At 50.4% G+C, this 13,617-nt stretch overlaps 8 protein-coding genes across 8 annotated transcripts; 2 read left to right on the plus strand and 6 right to left on the minus strand.

The window, feature by feature from the left end:
- Positions 1-650: 650 nt before the first annotated feature.
- On the minus strand, positions 651-921 carry STEHIDRAFT_42773 (uncharacterized protein; the record flags this gene model as incomplete). Its single annotated transcript, XM_007310316.1, has 2 exons — positions 651-790; positions 852-921. Coding segments are annotated over 2 exons (210 nt in total), but the record flags the coding sequence as incomplete, so codon positions are not given.
- Positions 922-1,689: 768 nt separating this feature from the next.
- Positions 1,690-3,613, minus strand: STEHIDRAFT_87456 (UBC-like protein). The gene is made up of 8 exons (XM_007310503.1): positions 3,540-3,613; positions 3,400-3,481; positions 3,317-3,330; positions 3,158-3,250; positions 3,000-3,074; positions 2,905-2,933; positions 2,694-2,838; positions 1,690-2,500 (listed from the first exon to the last, which is right to left on the minus strand). The coding sequence occupies exons 1-8, from the start codon at positions 3,564-3,566 to the stop codon at positions 2,081-2,083; spliced, it is 885 nt and encodes a 294-aa protein (XP_007310565.1). The 5' UTR covers positions 3,567-3,613; the 3' UTR covers positions 1,690-2,080.
- A 382-nt stretch (positions 3,614-3,995) lies between these two features.
- STEHIDRAFT_68393 (uncharacterized protein) lies at positions 3,996-4,508 on the minus strand (the record flags this gene model as incomplete). The annotated part of the gene is made up of 1 exon (XM_007310343.1): positions 3,996-4,508. A coding segment is annotated over one exon (513 nt), but the record flags the coding sequence as incomplete, so codon positions are not given.
- A 349-nt stretch (positions 4,509-4,857) lies between these two features.
- On the minus strand, positions 4,858-6,127 carry STEHIDRAFT_68162 (cyclophilin-like protein; the record flags this gene model as incomplete). The annotated part of the gene is made up of 9 exons (XM_007310327.1): positions 4,858-5,197; positions 5,260-5,287; positions 5,343-5,366; positions 5,434-5,499; positions 5,564-5,677; positions 5,733-5,806; positions 5,864-5,891; positions 5,950-5,995; positions 6,053-6,127. The coding sequence occupies 9 exons, from the start codon at positions 6,125-6,127 to the stop codon at positions 4,858-4,860; spliced, it is 795 nt and encodes a 264-aa protein (XP_007310389.1).
- Positions 6,128-6,733: 606 nt separating this feature from the next.
- On the plus strand, positions 6,734-9,618 carry STEHIDRAFT_142860 (uncharacterized protein; the record flags this gene model as incomplete). Its single annotated transcript, XM_007310504.1, has 13 exons — positions 6,734-6,868; positions 6,925-7,149; positions 7,227-7,543; positions 7,612-7,747; positions 7,815-7,971; positions 8,038-8,079; positions 8,143-8,226; positions 8,290-8,507; positions 8,576-8,691; positions 8,762-8,907; positions 8,978-9,105; positions 9,173-9,187; positions 9,259-9,618. 13 exons carry the CDS (start codon positions 6,734-6,736, stop codon positions 9,616-9,618), a joined length of 2,079 nt encoding a protein of 692 aa, XP_007310566.1.
- A 381-nt stretch (positions 9,619-9,999) lies between these two features.
- STEHIDRAFT_115883 (uncharacterized protein) lies at positions 10,000-10,800 on the minus strand (the record flags this gene model as incomplete). The annotated part of the gene is made up of 1 exon (XM_007310505.1): positions 10,000-10,800. The coding sequence occupies one exon, from the start codon at positions 10,798-10,800 to the stop codon at positions 10,000-10,002; it is 801 nt and encodes a 266-aa protein (XP_007310567.1).
- A 434-nt stretch (positions 10,801-11,234) lies between these two features.
- STEHIDRAFT_162862 (uncharacterized protein) lies at positions 11,235-11,843 on the minus strand (the record flags this gene model as incomplete). Its single annotated transcript, XM_007310506.1, has 1 exon — positions 11,235-11,843. The coding sequence occupies one exon, from the start codon at positions 11,841-11,843 to the stop codon at positions 11,235-11,237; it is 609 nt and encodes a 202-aa protein (XP_007310568.1).
- Positions 11,844-12,247: 404 nt separating this feature from the next.
- Positions 12,248-13,581, plus strand: STEHIDRAFT_105544 (40S ribosomal protein S4). Its single transcript, XM_007310507.1, has 5 exons — positions 12,248-12,329; positions 12,478-12,555; positions 12,627-12,807; positions 12,865-13,264; positions 13,322-13,581. The coding sequence occupies exons 1-5, from the start codon at positions 12,327-12,329 to the stop codon at positions 13,449-13,451; spliced, it is 792 nt and encodes a 263-aa protein (XP_007310569.1). The 5' UTR covers positions 12,248-12,326; the 3' UTR covers positions 13,452-13,581.
- Positions 13,582-13,617: the final 36 nt, after the last annotated feature.

The raw sequence follows: 13,617 nt of genomic DNA on the forward strand, positions 1-13,617 counted from the left end.
GAGATCTGAACGAAGCGGTAAGCATTCCATTGTTCGATGTTGGCGGCACATGCCCGGTGCTTGATCTCCAGCGCGACGTTCTTGTGGTCGGAAAGTAAATGCCTTTCGTAGCGAATCAAAGAGATGTGTTTGTGCTGCCTTCATCCGCGATCAGAATAGGTGACCGGACCGGAAGGATTAGGTATTTTATTGACTTACCTTGCATTGACCTTTGCCCTTTACGACAGGGATAACAGCTTTATTGTGTGGAAAGTCCTATCGCGGCTGATAAGTAATCAATGAACCGCACTAAGCACTTATGCAAGAGAACAATAGAAAAAGAACACTCTAAGGACAGTCAGCCGACGCGGGATATCTTATGCGCGATGTGTTGGTCAAACAGGTTCAATGATCAAAGCCATGGCCACCGATGCTTTGATTTCGAGCACTTCAATGGGAAACATGGTGGGCATGGTTGCATGTCGCGTTTTGGCATTTATGTGGACAGGTACAGCATGACAAAAAAAGAGCAAGAGCATAGACAAGTGGTAATCCCTTATGCGGAAGGAGCGGCCTTGACGATCTTCTTCGCAACGGTGTGCTCCCTGTGAGAGTCAGAAACCGATCGGAATGAGGGCATAGCCAATGAGCAGAACGAACAATCGAACGCACCTGAAACCGTTCTTGAAACGGCGGGACACATCCTTGAGGTACCGCATCCTGCCAGTGCCAGTGGTCTTTCGGCGCTTGGCCTTCTGCCCCCACTCGTACGACCGGAGCTTTGCGCTAGGGTAGCCACACTGTGCGCACTCTGAATTTGGGCGGGCGAAGGTGATGAGTGAAAGAGTAGCTTGCAGTTGAATGAAACACACCTTTGTGCTGCTTGTGGAAAGCACGCCTGCCGCAGCGGCGGCAGAGCGTGTGCGACTTGGTGTGACGCTTACTGTGGGCAGGAAAAGTGCGCGGTTAATAGAGGTGAGACATTGAGAAGAAAACTGAGAGGACGCACCCGAAAGACGAGGTACCTTAGCCATGCAATAATCCACATGAGCACAAAACACATCGCATGAACAAGCAGCCTGCGAACGAACCTTTTGTCTACAGAAGAGAGAACAAGATTAGTATTCGAACATCAGAGGGGCAAGGTATCGTCGGTCGGTGCGGTGGTCCACTGAGCATCACCCAACGCAGTTCCCCAACATCCATCCCGCCTAGCCTGTCCAACCATTCCTCCAACCTCCATTCCTTCTCTATCCATACCAGAAAGACCACTCGCACCGACGTCCATCAAGAATTCACTCACCATCTCGCCGTCTTTTGCTTGAGGATGTCGTGAACGTTGGCGGTGGTGTTTCCGATAATAGCCAAATAATCGGAGTGGCTGGTTACCGGAGATTTCCGAGGGTCTGCCCCAACCCTAACCTGGGGGCCTCTTGCCACACTTGAACTCGCTTGGGCTTAAAGTCATGCTCTCTCAGGGCTCTTCTGCATGAAATATGTCGTTTGGTTCGTCCACCGAATGATAGATACAGTGTCACTCGAACACGAAAAAAGTCAACCGGACAAAGCATGTATAACTTTTCGCTTTGGGCTCCCGATGCACTCGTGATTTCCAAAACGCCACTCTAGATCTATGGCAGATTCTTGAACTTCCATGGTTCGTTCTCATTCATCATTTTTCAAGCCCATGCATCCACACATAAACTCGTGATCGAAGCGAATTATTCCATTTCATGTTAAATGAGAAGAGAAAGAGAGACCGGTAGATATACTGTCCGATTGTACAGTGAGTGGTGGGTCACATAAGACGGTGACGATGAAGACAAGACATTATACGCAGGCTGTAAACGAATGAAGGTTGATACGCGTCCACTAGTGACGGTCGTTCAATCTGAGACCAAGATAACAGACGGGAAGAATATATTAGTATATGTTCCATAAAACCTCAACCCACCCCCACTGTCTATGACCTTCAAAACGCTCAAACTGAAGGAGGGCGAAACAAACGAATGGAGCTGATCAATAAACCCATAGATAGAGTGCGGCGAATGTTGTCGCCAGGTCGGAAGATGAACAGCGGCGGTATGGTCGGAGGTCACGATTAAACGCTACTGCCACTCGTGATCCTAGACACAATCACTGCTAGTGCAATGAGGACGCCCCATCTCCATTTGTCCCAGACCATCTGCCTCCAACCTGCCATCCATCCGCTACTTCCAGTAGGGTCTCCATTCGACGCACCATTTCCAGGAGTCGCAGCGGGAGCACCATGTACCCTGGGCATTGCTATCTTCCGTGGGCGGACCGCGCCCGTGCCAGTTTTTGGAGTAGCACCAGTTGCGGTTGGCGCACCTTGCGTTGGTACGGATGTTGTAGATGCTGCTGGGTGCGGCGGCGGTGTGGTTTGTAGTTGTGATGAGGTAGTTGTAGTTGTAGAAGGCGCGGCAGGTAGTGGTGTATCCGGCTTTCCCTGGTCTCTCTCTCCCATATTGGGAAGTCCCCGAAGAGAAGGTGTGCAAAACTGTAAGTCAAGACATGATGTATGTCAGTAGTTTGTTCATATGGAAAGAATAGTAGCTCATAAGATCGTGGGAATATTAGGACAGATGGAGCGATATTGTGTGGAACGACGGAGGCAAACACACAGGGAGTAATGGGCAAGTAGGCAATATAACAGCCAGAGTACATGGAGATAAAGGCGAGGAATATCTGACCTCTGGAAAGGCCTCCCTGAAACGCTTCTGTTCGATATTCCACGCATGACTACGGATGGCATAAGTGCGCTTGTCTCCGTCAGACGTGGTCATGGATCCAGTCGTCATCTCGTCGGAGAGCATAAAGGAGACCAGTCCTGTCAAACTGCGGTGGGAATCCTAGATGAGCACGATTCCTCGTAAAAGGGAACAAGAGACGATAGATACGCACATGGTTTGGACGCTCCATGCAGGATTCCACTGTTGAGAGATAACAGTGGCGCAATGATTAAAGGGGTCGAAAGTAAAGTCAATGCAAAGACGTACAGTGCCTGGGTGGAAGTCGGACATAGAAAAGCAGATCTTCTTGTCGGGTTGGAACCTTCCCGAGGGCGTAAACATCTGCGTATCCACGAAGAGCGAACCGTAGATTGTTCGATCAATGGCCCACTCATGAGCGCCATGGTATCGAAGATGGTTCTTACCTTGATACCGGGTGGCTTGAAAGGGTACTCGGATGGAAAGAGAAGTATTCCATGATATTCGCCACCTGCAAAGGGAGAGTCGGGTGGCCCGCGCTTTGAAAGAGGAAGGAGACGTCTGGATTAGGCTTGTGATAGGCGTGACAGCGGGATGATGCATACGATAATGAAGTTCCCTGAACGCAGAGGTTGTACGGTTAACCCCATTATCATCGGACATAACGAAAGTAAACGAGGCAGCGTACAACTGAGGATGTCCTTCTCGTCCGGTGCCGCCCAGACGAAGGGCGGTGGCTCCCTCTGCATGGCGACATACTCCTTCGAAAGCTGAAGGGAACCAATCTCAGCACCATAGATGGCACATAGAGCAGTCAAAAGTACGCACGCGTTTATAGGCAGCTTTGGAGGCCATTATAGGTGATGTGGGCGTGTGAGGGAAGGATGTAGTGGGTTGAGGATGAGTGGGGTCTGTGCTGCCGAGCGCGACTTCGACACGCCGCTGACTACCCCGCCCCGCAAATAAGACCAAACACCCTAAACAAGCAATTGTGAAGGAGTGATTGCCTCGCCGGGGAACAACAGTCGACCAACAGTCGACGATCAACTTTGACAAACTACTGGCGTCCATAAGGGCACAGACTGGTAGCTGCATGTTCTGTCCAACTCCTCCCCTGCAGACTTCTGCCACTTCTAATAAACTGACTTGGGATTGGTTGTGTCGAAGTCTCTGAATCAGCCTGACCGTGACCTCCTCGGACTCGTTGGGTCTCGTGAAGCATGGCGAGATATTGCAAAGCAAAGATACTTGACGAGAACAAAAACAAGGCCGTCTACTCCTATATCACCTCTTAGATCCTCGACCTCCATCCCTAGGTTTCATCGCTTTCTTCCGCTCTTTTTCCTCCTCCCTCGCCCGCGCCCCTCGTTGCCTCGGGTCAATCACCTCATAATCCCTTTCTGCCTTCCGTACCTCTTCATCGTTTCCTTTGGGGAAACTGAGTAGATGAGACATGAAACCTGTATCATCATCCACCTCGATGCCCGGGTCTTCGCCATCTCCAATGACACCTTCTTCTGCGACATCGTCTTTACTCTCTTCCTCATCCATCAACGTAGACTTCAATTTTGTCCGGAAGGTTGTCAGAGCCGCCAGAACATCTGACTCGTCTTTTTTCTTGTCCTTCTTGTGAATACCACGTCCTTTGGAGTACTTGGCCAATTCCTCTTCAAGGTAGGACTTGTTCTTTGCCTTCTTTCTGGCAGGTTCGTCATCGCTGTCATCGCCGTTCTGGCGCTTGGATAACTTGCGAATATCGGCTTCCATCTTCTCAATCTCGGCCTGTCGTGAGCTAGAAAGTCGAGACAATCAGTAGTGAATGAATATTTACGGGAATGAACATAAGTGAACGAGACCTAGTATTCACCTTGATGATTGCTCTTTCGCGTGCTTCTCGCGTATCTTGCTTAGGTCCTCCGTCTTGGCTACGACTTTCGGCTTCTCCTGTTGCGCCCAATATGAATCACAATGTTATTGACAACTTAATTAACAAGCTGGGTGAACATACCTCCTTGGGGCGGTCGTCGTTCTTGGACTGTTTTGGAGGATCACGTGGGACAACGAAGTCAGGAATAACAGACTGTTCAGGATTCGAGACCACTGATGTAGAAGGCAGTACGCTGTTATGGAAATGATTCGGTGGAAGTCACCAATCGTGAGGGGACGTACGATCTGGTCTGACAATGTTCTTCTTCTGGAATACCGGTGCACTGTCGTCTATATCCATGTCTTCGTCTGCTCCGAAACTAAGCAACTTTTTGTCTCTATATCCAACATGATATGATCGAACTGAGTTTGGAGCAAAGATAGGAGAGGAACAGAGACAAACGTACTTCTTGGCGCCTTTCCGCCGTTCTGCGTCCTCACGTTCCTTCATCGCCTCCGCGCGAGCGCGTTGCTGAGCGCGTTTTTCCTCCGCGGTGATACGGGGAACAATGTCGTCGAAGGGATTGTCGATGATTCGAACGTTTTTGATCTTGGGAGGGCTAGAGAACCTCGTCACAGTCAGTAATTTATCCACATATATATAAAAATATCTGGTGTTCACTATAGTGGTCGCCCGTTTTTGTCGAGCTCTGGAATGTATAGGTATGGGCAGCCGAGCAGGTAATCTTAGTGGTCCAAACTCACCCATTGACCCTATCTTCATAACGTCTGGTTTGAAGCACATCTGATTAGGTACGCACGAAAATCTATGCTGCAAGTAACTGAAGCGACCCACTGTATATTGTGTCGCCGATACACCGACCGAACAATGTATGCTTCCCATGAAGTTCATCCGCACGATCTTCGATTGTAATTGGAAACACCATTGAGGTCGCAATGCGTTATGCCGAGGATGGGAGGCGTACCAAGTGTGATAAAGAATTGAGAGTCATTTGAGTTCTTCGTCCCGTTGTTTGCCATAGCCACAAGCCCACGATGTGCAAAGCGTAGCCGCGGACGTATCTCATCCTCAAAGGGCTCTGTTGAGACTCATTAGTAAAACATGTTGCTCAAGAACTAAGCACCATAACGCACCTCCATAGAAAGACTCTCCCCCTCCACCCGTTCCTGTACGATCACCGGTTTGAACCAAGAAGTCGGGAACAACTCTGTGGCAACCCTGATGAGTCAAACTACCAACGCTCACGGGAGCTGCTGGTACGTACCGATGAAATATGACACCATCGTAGTATCCTGTGGGTTTATAAGGTCTCAGAGTTGTACAATTCTTTACTAGCGTGGCAGCCTCTACCTTCCATAGCTAACGCGAGGAAGTTTCGACATGCTTTTGGCGTTTCCTACGAGTTCATGGTTCAGGCTAGGAGCTCGATGCAGTAGAACCAACCTCTGCGTACCTTCGACCATAGCTCAATCTCAATCTCCCCTGCAGTAGTATCGATGATTACACGTCCTTGAGTGGGAAGGGACATCGCGAGATGCAGCGCCCAGGAAGAAGTGAATATTCCGGAAAGCGGACCGCGTCTCGAGTCGCGTGGGCGCGTTGTTTGGCTACAGCCTCTGATCCTAACAAATATTTCAATTTGAGTCGTGGCGTCCCATTTTTTCCTCTCTCGTTAACGTTGTCTTGGTTCATGTATGACATGCATGGACAGTGAATTCACGAATCTGAAACGCCTACTAGAGTCATACTCTCTAACGTGGATTCACTCCCTCGCACTGAGACATGGCACTGCCATTCGAACTACAAGCATCAATTTCGACACCACGTCCCGATTCAAGTTTCCCAGAGCACTGTCTAGTCAGGGCGATCTGAGTACTCATTCTGAACGCCTAAATAACTAATAAATCTGCAGAGTTCCTCCTGTTTCTTTCATTTTGAGGCACAGGTTCTGCTGATCCTCGCGACTTACACCCCAATCATTCCAGTGAAATATGGCAGTGCATCAGCATCATTGATCGCGACTAATACGATTCGTACAAGCGGCGATTACTAATGTAAATATCGTTCAAGAAGCTAGAGATCACGAAATCCTCGGTTTCTCCTCTTTCTCCACAACTCCCACTCGTTGCGGACGATGCCTCGACTATGGCCGCGTCACGGTGCCCGAGAACACAGTCTTACCGATGACAGTGACTTTCGCTCGCCCAAATCTGACTATGATCATGCCATTGACAAAGGGACTGTACAGACTCCAAATCGCTCAGAGACGGTGCATACTCTTCTTCTCAACAATTACGCATGTGGCTGATCTCTATGTTCACCTAGTCCGAGTCCTTGGGAAGTCGGTCTTCAATGATACGGCGGCACATAGCTGCAGTAAATATCTGGCGAATATCGTGCATAGTACTCCATGCCTTTCTAGTCGTGATACACATTGTTCTATTGGGCATTGGCGCTGGAGGACACCCTGAACACCAGATTATAGTCCAGGAGAATAGAGCGACGCTTGTAACCTCCATTCTTGGAGCGGTTACTCAGACTTTCGCAACGGTGAATCTTCCCCACCCTCAAGCTTCGAGTTCAATAACGCTGCTGCACAGTACTGAATGTTTCGTTCTCAACTCTAGGCTTACACGGCCCTCCTAGTCTTGGTGGCCCAAAGACTCTCGATTCGACATAGCCTTCTTTCCTCCCAAAACTTGACGGTGACACACGATCAGACCACGGCTTGGACTGGATTTGGGGCTAGCATCTTGACTGTCTTGCGCCAATTTCAGCTTCCTGCATCTGTTGGGAGCGTCCTCCTCATATCTTCGTACCTGGGTGGTGCAACAGTTCTCCATATCACGACGCCGCAATTCTTCGACTTGAAACCCCTCTATCTTGATGAAACCTCTTCCACTACCACGACTCTAGCAGTGCCTAACCTGACTGCCTCTGCAGCGTACGTGCACATAGAAGCTCTGGTGAGCTGATATTTTTTTGCGTTATTGACATCGTGTGGTCTATTAGGTCAGGAATGGATTGGAGTGACTTCTCGACCCTGGTCCCTATGCTTACGCGATTGAACACGCTATCAACACTCGGCCTTGTGAACAACACCCTGTATGATGTCTTGGACACAAATAACGGCACCGGTGGGGTTCAGGTTGGCAGACATGCATTTTGATCCTATCTTCGTCACTTCCCTCTTGCCTGACATAGCGTTCATTCAGGTGAATTCGACGCGGTTTGAGGTGTCATGCGGCTACGTCCCAGGTTCCAACCTCACCGCCGCGCCTGATGCATCAGCCTCAACCGATGTCAATGCTACCCTATACCTGATCGGCGGATCGGAGAAGCAGGGAGGTTCCGCGTACACCCTCGCCCTAGGTATGCTCTACATATGTTCATTCTCCTGGTAAAAGTATAAATCTGACTTTTCGATGCTCTATGTAGCACCAAACGTGGTCCGGGCTACTGCTGCCTCTAACGCAAAACGTTGGGATCGTTTATTTAAGACCCTGCCATAATGGGCACCATGGCTGATCCTCTTCTTGTTAGACCTCTTCATAATATCAACAACAAATTTTACAGACTCTGCAGGCAGTATAGGCAGTACTGTTCAAGCACAGCCACCCATGCTCTGTGAGTTATGTCCTGCTCTTGAAGTTTGTGCAGTTGGACTGATCACTAGCCTTCTTCCTATAGCAGAGTTTCACGGTAGTGATGTGAATGTTACGAACGACACCATGGTGTGGGCCGTGCAGTTCATCGGCTGCTCGCTAAAAGCAACCGATGAACAAATGACCGTGGATGCCCAAACGAAACTCCCAACATCTCAGGCTACACTTGAGACTGACTCTGGCACCTGGTCTGCATGGAATGCGAGCACGACCGATACGAATAGCGGCGCATTCTATGATGACGTGCGCACTCTTTGGCTAGTTAACTCGTTCCGCGAACTTACTGAACGCGATTGAATTTTCACTCAAAGTGGACAGATATATTCACCTATAGTAAACTGTCGTCCTACGAAGCAGTCTCTGGCTGCTCAGATTATCAGGTCTCACAAGCAGATGCACCACATTGCTATCTCACTACTATGGAACAGTAAGTTTCATCTGCAGTGTTAGGGTTCGCTGTCTCCATCACTACTTGATTCACCGACCATTGCTCGCAGATCACTGTTACAGAACTTGAATCTAGTTCCAGATATCTTCTCCGTTTTACCCAATCAGGCTTCTGGCTCTACAATAGTAAACACTCTCCCGTTGAGTGACCTAGAGAATGCGATAGCCAGCTCAGTTGCAGCTGCTTACTGGTCTGGTGAGCGTATCTTTACCTGCACATCGTTGCTTTTCAGCTTTGTAACCAAACCCCGCTTGCTACGACTTAGCTCTTTATCTCAAACCGTCGAGTATCGCACCCGCGAATCTGAACTCAGGAGGTTCTACGGCAACGAGCAATATCAGGCAGCAAGGGAGAGCAAGTATCCCTGTTCTCAGACCCGCATATTGTTTGAATGTGCGTCTCAATTCATGTGCTTCGTCCTGGTTGTCCCTCTTTGACCTCGCATACATTATTCCAACAGATCAAGATCGCAGGAGTAAGCATCCAAAACACGCACGTAGATTGTCGAACTCTTCTCTCCATACTTACCATTCCTTCGGTTGTCAGGTCAGCGTAGGCCTCGGTGTCTCAATCTTCTTGGCTATTCTCGCCGTCATTCTTACCCGCACGCCGCCCAACTCCGAAACGAACAATCCGGTCGATAGCACAGGGATCCTCGAGATCGGTTGGATATTACGTTCGAGGCCTGAAATCCAGCAGAGATTAGGGCAGGTGAACGAGCCGAGTACGAATAATCTGAGGAAGGCGGCCATGTTTCCTATTGTGCTTGCCCATGTCGGTGCTGGTGAGATGGAGCATGGAGGAGATGTAGACAGAGAGGGCGAAGGTGAGACAGGGTATGCAGCGTACAGAGGGAGCGGTTCGGAATTTGTCCCATTGAGGAGGATTGGCTCGGATAGAGAATGAATGAAACGGGGCTTCATCTTCTAGGATTTCCGCGACTTTATGCATCTCTTGTACGTTCGTTTATTATACCAAGCGCTTTGGATTTTGGGTACCCAACTCCTTACCGCGAAATATCATGTATACCCAGCTACGCGAGGGCACATAGGACGACCTGCTTGTGAGGTTCTGTCGCCACATCTACTTTCTTTGTTACGCCACACACACTTGGTGCGTATTATTTGCTCCATTACCCAGTCAAATTATACGACTTCCAAACGAAATGGGACTCAAGATTCCCCAAGATGAATAAAAAGAGTACAGGTATCGCCGACAAACTCCCACAAGAAAACGACTTAAAGCTTCACCTGTCCTCAACCGCAGACTGCAGTTACCACACCACCTTCACATAAACGCCTGATCATCCCAATATTCAACACCCTCCCCGACAACTCCTTCAACCCGCTCCCTCCATTCCCTCCTATCGACTCTATTCCACTCGATCTCATCATCCAAACATAGCAACAAATCGTCAAAGGATCTTGAGAACGCAAGGTCCATGAGTGCATCGGAGTCGTCGAACCGGAAACTGTGGCGGTTGTTCGGCGACGTAACCTCGGTGCTGTAGTCGTTCCAGGGATAAAGATGCAGGTGGGTGGTTGCCATGTCTACGAATGACGGAGGATATTGGGCGTGGAAGGTGCTCAAGGGGATGCGAGGGGGAGAGGGCGAGTCACTGTTGGCCTTACGCGGCGTGGTGTATGTGTAGACTGAAAGCGGCCGCGTCGCGGTATGCAGGCGTGTGGGCCCGGTGATTGAGACGGCGCGATATTTGTGAACGTGGTCATCCTCGAAGTCGAATTTCTGCAGGCTCTCTGCGCGGAAGGCGGGGGTCTGAAGAAACGGACTCTCTGGCGGGCTTGAGGCAGCGCTGCCAGCAGGGGTAGGGACAGCAGAGGTATCGCGAATGTCGTGCTGTGTGGCATCGTGGTAGTTGTTGATATTACATCGTGTTAAAGGGCTCGGAATAGCAGCACGCTTCTTCCTGGGCCGTACCCGGCGGTCTCTGGCCAAGCTCGGCTTTGAGAACGATGATGATTCTGTAGGCGAAGGGGCTTTGGGTACGGATATGGCGGCGGCGGGAGCCTCGGATAAAGCGGGTATAGTGATGTTGAAGGAGGACATCCCCATGAGAGGTAGCGCCATGTTTAGACTAACGTAGGGGGATGGCAATGCAAGAGTCGGAAGATAGACAGTCGCGGCGGTGAGGGACCACACACTGGATGATTGGGGCTTGTTAGGTCGAGGCTTATATAAGGAATATGTGTTTTGTTCGAAGTCCAACGCCCAACAGAGATGGCAGTGACGGTGACACTTGAGCGTCAGAACGGAGGCAGGTGACAGGTGACAACAGAATAGATGAATTGACAAGATCGATCAAGATTTGAGACCAAACATGACCGAAGCTCTGAAAAGCGACGACTCCGGTCTCGCAGACGCTGGACCTGACGCCGGACAAGGTCACTCATGATAACAGCGTACGACGAACTTGAAAGAGGTCCATTACATTAAGGTATTTGATTGTTCGATACGAGGGGCGCGGACAAAGGATGAAAGCTATCGAAAAAGCTAGCAAAGGACTAGTCGTCGGCGACATTCAGCGGAGAGTACATCAAAGCCTGATACTTCGCTTGCCAGCTGGCATACTCCGCACGATTAGCAGCAAGCTCAGCGTCCAAAACAGAAACGAGGTCGTCGACGATAGGAATAATTTGAGGTGCAGATAATGTGCACAGCGATGATGTGTAGTTGAGACATGGCGCCATCGTAGAGGTAAAAGTCGGGCCACGGCGATGAAGGTGCGAAGCGGCGTCGAGTGTCTCGTAGATTTTGGAGATACTGGCAGGTTCGGCGAGCTCCGAGGTGGTGAATCTCCTCTCCGGAATCGAAGAGCAGTAGGAGTCGGGAAATGATTTAGGCGAGGATGAGATGGCAGAGACAGAGGATGCAGTAGAAGCGACTTCAGGCGAGGCGGCGACATAGGTGGATGCGGAAGGTCGTATTGTGATGGGGATCACAGCGGGATCGTGAGGTCTTTCTGGTGCGATGTAGATAGAATTCCGGGATTCTGCGGGGCGACTGGAGTGGCCAAGAGCGTGGTGGTGGTTCACGGCGGTGGTGGCTGGAGCAGTCATGCAGGCCGCCTGGAGACTGCACCGGCGATAGGTGATATTGGCGAGTATAGACATAAAGAGTTACGGGATAGTCATGTGGGAAACGTGCAGGAAGTACAAGTATCTGAGTTGTTTCTTGAGGGGGCGTTGTATAAGAGGATGATCGGGATGCAGAGATGCCTCCTATGCTACCGTTTGTTTCTGGGCTGGTGGTCGGGTCGGGTCTGAGGCTAAGCTCCCGGTAGAGAGAGGATGGTCAAACACGCAAGGAGCACTCTCTACAGAGAGAAAGATCCAAATTCAACGAGAAGAGCAGTGGTAGAATCGAGAGGATTGACTATGATACAGCAGGTCGTGATGGAAGAGAACAAAGAAAAGCAAACTTGCAAAAGATCAGGTTTGGGTACGATCTCTTACGTAATTGAATGCCAAATTTGTCTTACGCGCCACCAGCGAACTCTCCCACGATTCGCCCACACCGCCCAACGAGCCCAGCGCGAGCGACGACAGAGCCGCCGCAACTTCAACGCCGTCAAGACCAGCAAGAAGACAGCAACCATGGTCAGTATCCCTCTATTCACGCCGTCGAGCCTGTTTCCAGAGAACGGCGTGGCGTCGAAACTGTGTTTGGCGTTGGATGCTGCCCGTTCGACTCGGATGACATCCCGCACCCCGACTCTGTTCGTATGCTTACCCCGTCGTTCTCTAGGGCCGTGGACCTAAAAAGCATTTGAAGCGCCTTGCCGCTCCCTCGTCATGGATGTTGGACAAGCTGAGCGGAACCTACGTACGTCCCAGCAACTTTTCTCGAATTGCTACATCCTCAATGAGGCGATTTTCGCGTTTGCTCGTTTGTAGGCTCCCCGCCCCTCCCCAGGTCCCCATAAGCTCCGGGAATCCCTCCCCCTTACCATTTTCCTCCGCAATCGCCTGAAGTATGCCCTGACTGGCCGTGAGGTCACCTCCATCGTACAACAACGGCTCATCAAGGTCGACGGAAAGGTCCGCACTGACAACACCTACCCCACTGGCTTCATGGGTCAGTTTCAGTCCAACGAGTAATTCACTACATGTTCTCACTTGCGCGAATCTATAGATGTCCTCACCATCGAGAAGTCTGGCGAACACTTCCGTCTCCTCTACGACGTCAAGGGCCGCTTCACCATCCACCGCATCACCCCCGAGGAGGCTGAGTACAAGCTCTTGAAGGTCAAGAAAGTTGCCATCGGCGCCAAGGCCGTTCCTTACATTGTCACCCACGACGGCCGCACCATCCGTTACCCTGACCCCCTCATCAAGGTCAACGACACCGTCAAGTTTGACTTTACTCAGAACAAGATCACCGACTATGCCAAGTTCGATACTGGTAACATCGTCATGATCACTGGCGGTCGCAACATGGGTCGTTCCGGTGTTATCGTCCACCGTGAGAAGCACATTGGAGACTTCGATATTGTGCACGTGAAGGACGCTTTGGACCGTACTTTCGCTACGCGGTGAGTTTTGATCTCATTTGTTGGCTTGAAGCACCGTATTGAAGCTGCATATTTTAGGATAACGAACATTTTCGTTATCGGGGAGGGCACCAAGCCATGGATCTCGCTGCCCAAGGGCAAGGGCACTAAGCTCACCATCGCTGAGGAGCGTGACGTCAGGAGGAAGCAGCGTGCGGCTGAGCAGTAGGCGTCGCGGGGCGGCTGCTGGCTTCTCTTGTTGTTTTCTGCTTTCATTTCCCCCTTGTTTATGCCATGCTTGTATGTTTTCCATACTCTCTTCACCACGCCAAAAACAATGCATGCATCATTATGACGGGCGTCCGGGTCCGGTTCTCTTCGCGCTCTCAAACAAG

Source organism: Stereum hirsutum, assembly GCF_000264905.1.
Source record: "Stereum hirsutum FP-91666 SS1 unplaced genomic scaffold STEHIscaffold_20, whole genome shotgun sequence".
NCBI lineage: Eukaryota > Fungi > Basidiomycota > Agaricomycetes > Russulales > Stereaceae > Stereum > Stereum hirsutum.

Bases quoted from the DNA above. Each gene is read 5' to 3' on its own strand.
- STEHIDRAFT_105544 (XM_007310507.1), top strand. The intron at 12,556-12,626 runs GTACGTCCCAGC...GCTCGTTTGTAG, and splicing joins ACAAGCTGAGCGGAACCTAC to GCTCCCCGCCCCTCCCCAGG. The intron at 13,265-13,321 runs GTGAGTTTTGAT...TGCATATTTTAG, and splicing joins GACCGTACTTTCGCTACGCG to GATAACGAACATTTTCGTTA.
- STEHIDRAFT_87456 (XM_007310503.1), bottom strand. From the start codon at position 3,566: ATGGCCTCCAAAGCTGCCTATAAACGC. The intron at 3,482-3,539 runs GTGCGTACTTTT...GGTTCCCTTCAG, and splicing joins CCAAAGCTGCCTATAAACGC to CTTTCGAAGGAGTATGTCGC. The intron at 2,501-2,693 runs GTCAGATATTCC...CTTGACTTACAG, and splicing joins TCAGGGAGGCCTTTCCAGAG to TTTTGCACACCTTCTCTTCG.